The sequence below is a fragment of the Acyrthosiphon pisum genome, chromosome X, assembly GCF_005508785.2.
Source record: "Acyrthosiphon pisum isolate AL4f chromosome X, pea_aphid_22Mar2018_4r6ur, whole genome shotgun sequence".
NCBI classification, from domain to species: domain Eukaryota; kingdom Metazoa; phylum Arthropoda; class Insecta; order Hemiptera; family Aphididae; genus Acyrthosiphon; species Acyrthosiphon pisum.
The window spans coordinates 118,708,261-118,715,918 of record NC_042493.1 but is presented as its reverse complement, the minus strand read 5'-3'; the positions used below and the strand labels follow the sequence as shown (position 1 = coordinate 118,715,918).

General features: G+C 24.9%; 1 protein-coding gene across 1 annotated transcript in view; it reads right to left on the bottom strand.

Moving 5' to 3' along the window:
• Positions 1-3,324: 3,324 nt before the first annotated feature.
• The window catches only part of LOC100302371 (uncharacterized), a gene marked incomplete at its 5' end in the record, with an annotated part of 33,091 nt that continues 28,757 nt past the window's right edge, over positions 3,325-7,658 (bottom strand). The window contains 4 exon segments of the mRNA NM_001162876.1: positions 3,325-3,744; positions 4,300-4,326; positions 5,778-5,813; positions 7,064-7,076. Of these exon segments, the coding sequence (NP_001156348.1) occupies positions 3,665-3,744; positions 4,300-4,326; positions 5,778-5,813; positions 7,064-7,076 (156 nt within the window).

Below are 7,658 nucleotides of genomic sequence, written 5' to 3'. Positions count from 1 at the left end.
ATCAATGGGAATGTTTTAGTATGATAAAGTCTGAAATTATAATATCCCAATTTATTAAACATTTTAATAATAATTTTATTGATGATTTTGAGAACACATTGTGGTTTAATTTCTATAATTACATAGATAATAAAGATAAATTATGTTTATCAATTGATATAATTTCGAATTATCATTTTATGCCATATAGTCTAACTCCACAAAATGATGATACAGATGAAGAATATGAATGTGAAAATATTAATTGTGAAATAAAAATTGCTAATAAAATAGAAATAATCAAACAACGACTTGTTCAAAAACAACGACTTGTTAAAAAAAAAATCAACGACTTGTTGTTCTCGTTAACTTGTAGACTTGTTAAAAATATGATATTTAAATAAATTTTTTATAATTTTCAATAAATTCTAAACACAAATGACCACTGTATATTATTATTATTATTATTTTAAAAACTTCGATAATATTCTTTCTAATTCTGACCTAATATTTTTATTCATCAGAAAAATGTATGTAGTTTTTCCATTTTTCATAGTAATTTTAATACTTCGATTATCATCATCATCATCAGTAATGTTTTCATTAAAGATGACACTTTGGAGTTTTCCTATAACTTCCTTCTCGCTATCACTGTCCATATCAGTATCTATATCACTGTCGCTATCACGTTGTTGTTGTTTGCATTCATTAAGGATCTGTAATTGTTGTTGTTCAATCAATTTTAAAAGTGCTTCTAAATTTTCATTTACCATTTCTCTTATTTATTATAATAGAAATATATTTTTTTTAACATCGAATTATTAAAACACACATCAAAGCGTCTGACATATATTGTTAACTTGTTTAACAAAAATAACGACTTGTTTAACAAAAAACAACAACTTGTTAAATATATATTGTTATGATATTTAGAAATAAATATAATTAAAATACGCGATTAAAAAAAAATACATTTCTATTATAATAAATAATGGAAAATTTGAAAACACTTTTAAATGAATGCAACGATAAATATGAGTTTGTAAAAGTATGTGATTTAGAAAAAGGAAAAAAGTATAAGGTTAGTCGTTTCAAATATATTGATGCAATGTAAGGCAATGGTTGTTATATTAGATAAAAAATTTCAAGTATTTTACCAAATAGATTTTCAGAGGTGTTTACAAAAGAACAAATGTTATTATATAATCAAAATTTAACAACTAGATTTAATCTTATTTATAATGGATTGCAAAATTTAGATAACGGAATTACAATGCAATTGATACAATTTGAATAAATATATATAATAGCGATTAAAAAAATGTATTTCTATTATAATAAATAATAGAAATGGTATTAATAAAAGTTAAAAATGGACGTATTTATTTATCAAACAAATATATTAATGATAATAATAATTATAAAATAGGCCTGGATTCAATATTCATAAAAGGTTTAAATTTGATTAATATTGAAACAGATTGTAAAATACAAATCCTTGATTAATTTATAGAAATGAAAAAAGGAGAATATAGTATTAAAGAATTAAACAAACTATTTAAACCTATAGTGTTATCTTATGTTGATAAAAAAATTGAAATGATATCTCCTTGTTATTATAATTTAGATGAAAATTAAAAAATATTTTTAGGCTTTCAAAATATAACAATTTATTTTTCATTACCTATTAATAAATCAACAATGTATCTACTTCCAATGAACAATATATTAATATAGAGAAAGAATGTAAAATTATATTATATAATAATGGTGAATATTCAAATAATCATTATGCAATACATAATGGTATTTTTTCAATATTCGAATTAAAAGCAATATTGAATGCTAATAAAAACGACATTTTTATAACACTTACATTAAATTGAAAAAATAAATTAAAACTAAATAATATAAAAAAAAACATAATTATACTGTTGATAAATATTTAAATACATTCTTTGAGGATTCTGTAGTAAAATGCGATCAGGAGGTCTAAATACCCTTTTAGAAATTCGTCAGGATTATTACGAACATTCATATTCGCCAAGAACTTGGGCCGACCTCGATTGGCAACATTGGCGAAAATCCAAATAAAGAATAATATTCAATTTTTAATATTCTTTACGTTTTCTTGATACGGTTTCTTAATCTTAAAGTAACTTGTAATTGAAAATAGTCATAAGGTTAATTCTCAATTCACTTTATCGCAGACTTGTTATTACAGTATAGTACGATATAATGATATAGATAGGTTATTAGCTCGAATTATATCGGCAACCCATTTATAATATGATATCAGTTCCTCATTAAAAATAAGACCTAGTGTACTTGGCTGAGCTACATAAGTCATATGCGTGATTAATGATCATTAAGTAACAATCCGAATCACTCAGATTGACAAAAGCTATCAAATTCAAAATTCCCATGCACGTATCTATACTTGATTAGTATTGGCTCCCTTTACGCTTCTATTTATTTGTTTTTATCATCAGATATTTTATCTAGAAGTGGTATAAATGCAATAAACTTGTATATTTTAACCATGGACCAGGGCAATGTTATAGATGTCGACTACCCGTTGACCATAGCGTTTCAATTTTCAACATTATTACCATAAGAATATTTTTGATGTTTCACATCTGCAAGGTGTCCCGCGACGGCATATTTCCTTTTTTATATTAAATTACATATTTTAAAATAATATAGGTGATTTAGCTATTTTCCGTCGTTATTTTGATATTTGCTTTTTTGTATTTGTGGTTACGACGGGGACTCATTTTTCTGAATTATTAACATATTTTACTGTTTTCATACTGTTTAATAATTGTTCACATTAAAAAACCATGTTTTTTGAACAATATTAAAAGTGGCAATAGTACATTTTGGAATGTCACCCCTTTTATATCCAGTACGCCTTCCATATAATATCCAGAATGTCCCGAGGATATTATATCGATTAGCCGTAGAGAGGGACTTGCCACCCGGACAAAACCAGTTCTTGACACTGTACACTAAGTTGTCCACAAGTTTGTGTTGTCCACAAGTTGTCTGAGACAGACAAACCTTTATTATTAAGTATGTTTTAGTATTATAATATTATATAATATACTAGCTGACCGACCTTCCTCCGGAAGAAATAATTTTTTTATAATTTAATTTAGAAATATATGACTATTTTTTGGCTATACAAATAATATAATATAATTTACATATTATAGTTATTGTTATTGCTAATTTCTGAAAATTATATATCCTACATTTTGAATTCAACCACTTGAGTGGTGTATTTTATTATTTTTATTATAGTATAAAGATAAGGTGGAAAAAAAATGTAACAATAAATTATTTGTTGAATAAATATATATTTCAAATGGAATAATGCAAGTGCAAACAAATAAATAAATTAATAATAACAATAATAATAATAAATAAGCACACAAACCGGTTTCCTTCGTCTCCAAAATCAAGTTAGATTCTTGTATATATAGATTATTAATTTATAATTTATACTACCTACTATTAGTAACATACGGTATAGCTTGAAATATTTTTTGTTGAAAACATTGAATTTAGTTTAATATTAATTATTAGAGTATAGTATGTATTTATAATATTATATAATATAACATGTAATTGTATGACATAATTTAATTTATATGCATCTTCAAATGAGTAAACAAAATATTTAATCAGTAGTAAACAAATCTTTTTCAAAATCTGTGTCATGCTCGATATATTTCGAACAGAAAGTAGTAACCGGTGTCTCTGAAAAATAAATTGGTATTAGATTTTTTGAGTAAGTTTGTTAGATTTCCCTTCCATAAACGCGAGCATAGAAATCGATTTGTTTACGCATATAATGAACAGTTTTTAGCTCACAATTCCATCAAAATTATATTTAAACCACACCAATTTAATCGTACTGTTTTTAGCTATGAAAATATTGAAATTTTCTTATATGAACTAAATCATATTTTTAAAACTTCCTGATTTTTATAAATATTACCAATACTTTGTACAGAGATAGAAAAATGTATCAACATAAATGTAAAAAAAAATTATAATTATAAAATGACTAACACTTTGACAACTGGGCACGCTAATTAATATCCAGACCATGGAATAACCTAATTTTATTACACAGTTAGTTACTTGAGCAGATAGACAATGAGGTTAGTGTAACCCAAAGCATTATTTTTCACATAGGAATAAAACCGATAAATGTTCAATTGTCTATGAAGAATCTTGGCTAAAATGATCAGTCACGGGCGTTTTTGGCATTGATTATAACCATTTATTTATAACATTAATTATACATACTTATTTCGGAACCTTCTTCGTCGTATTCTGCAAAATACGTAAAATAAATTACATTATTGTGATGATTTTCTATATTTTTTTGTATAATTAATATCACAAAAGAACATAACTCGATTGATTAAAATCTTAATTGAATGTTCGCATATTTTATATAAAGAATATGGACAGGTTGTATTACTATTTTTTCTTTTTTATTAATCAAATATTGATGGAAATGTAACTAAAAAAACTATGAAAAATAATTATGGTTCTACCTATATTTCAACATTAAATTAAACATCATTCTATTTTTCTAACATACACAAGTAACAATTTTTTTTTTTTTCTACGATCGGCCACAATGCCACATATTAATATTTTTTCTTTGTCACTTATTATGGTTAATCTAAAAAATATTATGATTTATGAATTATATAACTATTTGTTACAGTATTGAATAATATAATGAATTTCATTCACTGCATACAAAACCATTTTGTCGATACCTAACGGTTTGTCTGGAAATACATAAGACGCTGGAGTCCATATTTTAACCCACTGTGAATGAACGGTCTAGTGAGGAAATCTTGGTATTTGAATGAATCAATATGTTTATGGAAATTCCGTGTTTCATTATTTTACATTTATATTTTACCTACTCATTTTTATTAAAATATATGTTATACCTACAGTTTTTTTTTTATATAACTATTTTTTTTTTATTAAAAATTAATAGTAATTCACATGATGATACAATGATTTATCAAGTGCTTCTATCTAATAAATATTTACCAAATTTAAAGTATGTTAAAGATTTAAAACTAGGAGAATATAAGTCATATGTTATTTTAGGTGATATTTTAATTATTAAATGGTGCGATAAAAGAATCGATAGTCTTTTGTCAAACTTCCACAAACCCCGAAGATGTTACAGTGGTAAAAAGAAAAAGAATGGATCGTAATAATAGTTTCATATTTCAAGAGGAGAAAAAAAAAAAACGATGAATGATTTCCTACGAAAAAATTCTAAAACTCTTGTATCTATAACATTGATCTCATAGATCTACTCAAAATATATCAAAAATAAACCCAGTTGTATTGAAGAAACATAAACCATGTATACCAAATGTAATTTGTCTTGAACAAGCTGTTCAACAACCACAATGAATGTACAAGAAGATGCAGCACTACAAAGAACGAGGTTTTTACTGTATGGATGTGCTCCATTTGTAATGTTCTGTTATATTCGGTAAAAATAAAAATAGATTTGCACTTTTTCACAATACACGGAAAGGTAAGCCTTTTAGTAGCACAGTAGCACCTAGTTACCAGTTTCATTATTAAATTTATTTTTACTATTTCAACTTTCATTCGAATACATAAATCATTTGTTTGTTAAAAAAAAAGGTATCCCTTCCGCACAGGTATAAATATAATATATTAATCTTATGTGCCGGACAGCTTTAATACACATACACACAGTGAATTATTATACATACTGCCTTTATTTTTTTCTTTGTATTTGTTTGATAACTCTGTAAAAATTAACATTAGTCAATCATGTGAAAATTTCCTATTGTTTTTTATATAACTAATAACACATAACAACACCCTTACTATATTGGTTAAAATGTTAAATATTTAATAGATTCAACAGATAGTTCTACAGGCAAAAAATGTTAATGTAATTTCAATGTTTATTTGAAGGATATTTTCCTTATGTTTCTGTATGACATCCGACGTACTTATATACTTTTTTAGTAATCGCGTATCAATATAATTGTAATTGAAAAATATGGAAAAGTGGGTAGGTATCGCACTGCTGTACAGTATAGTTGTCGAGAATGTAGTTGTAATGGATGTGTCAGATTTGAATTCAATAATAAATAATTTCATACGAAAAACGTTTCTGAGCGTTTCTGAGCGTTTCATTTTTTTTCGCTTAGAAATTTACCAAAAAAACGAATAAAAAAATATCATAATTATAATTCAAATTTAAATACATTGATATAGAAGAAGAAAAATGTACGGCAGTTAAAGTACATTTAGAGTAGAATTTATTCAAATCTGCTTTCAAAATTTAAATCGGAACATCCTACTGATCGTAGTGATTGAAGTCACTAGCAGTATTTTTGAAAAAAAAAAAAAAAAATGTTTTTAATATTGTATAATGTAATATATCTATAGTGACTCTTGCATGCGCGTAGGTAAAATTACAGACGTACATATCCGGTCACTATGATGCCCCTATACAACGTGATCATTACTACGAATTACTCACACTAAAGTTCATTTACTTTCAACAAATTCACAAGACCCATATAAACTAAAATATAAAATGTCTAGCTTTTACTCCTTAGAATGGATTACGCTCCAACCCCTTTAATACTTGATGAAAAATTCGAGTTTCTACAGTCATTCGTTTTTGAGTAATAACAAAACATCAACAATTGATAGAAGAAAATTCGTTAACTCCACGGTGAAAATCCAATATCGTAAAAATTTAAATGTTCATATAATAAATATGTATAGATAATTCCTTGTAATTTGTATTCTTTATAATATACGAATTAAAATATTGGATGATTTACTTAGTTTTTATTTTAATTTTAATTTAATATTAAATATTATTTGTATACTTATTAGTTTTTAATAAATTAAAAATGATCGTATTCATCATACTCTGAAGATGTTTAAAAGCATATTTAGAGAATTCGTGTAATAAATGTCACTCAAATGTTACATATAAATTTTACCCAAAATTAAATATATACTGTATACGTACTCATCGCTATTATTTCTAAAAAAAAAAAAAAATAGTTATATAATAATAATTTGTGGTTAATAATAGTATATTGATATTAGACTGTGGCACTAACGTACAATTTTAGATACAGAATAATCAAAATAGTTAATAGATAGTAGTTAATAGTAGATATATAATATGTGGAAATGTTAATAATAGTAAAATATACTTTAAAATGTAAGCTGATTGATTTGTATAGTTTAAGAACCTATAGTAGTCAAAATTATATAAAAGGTGTGTAGGTGTATCTGGATTCTGGACAATAATTTATAATAGTAATGGCAAATAGTCATACCCAATAGGTAATGGGTTACGTCTTGTAAACTTAACAGATTCACAGATATTATAATACTCAGTGAGTAGGTAAGTAAAAATTTGAGGATGATGATGATCATATAAATTATGACTAATGAGACATAATTAATCACATAAACTGAATTAAACAATTAATCAAATTAAAAAATAAATAAAACAATAATACAAAATGCACGTACTTATCATTTCTAAAAATAAAATAATAAATAAATAATATTTTACCTTATGATTCACAATCTAATAATTATAGCGATATCTT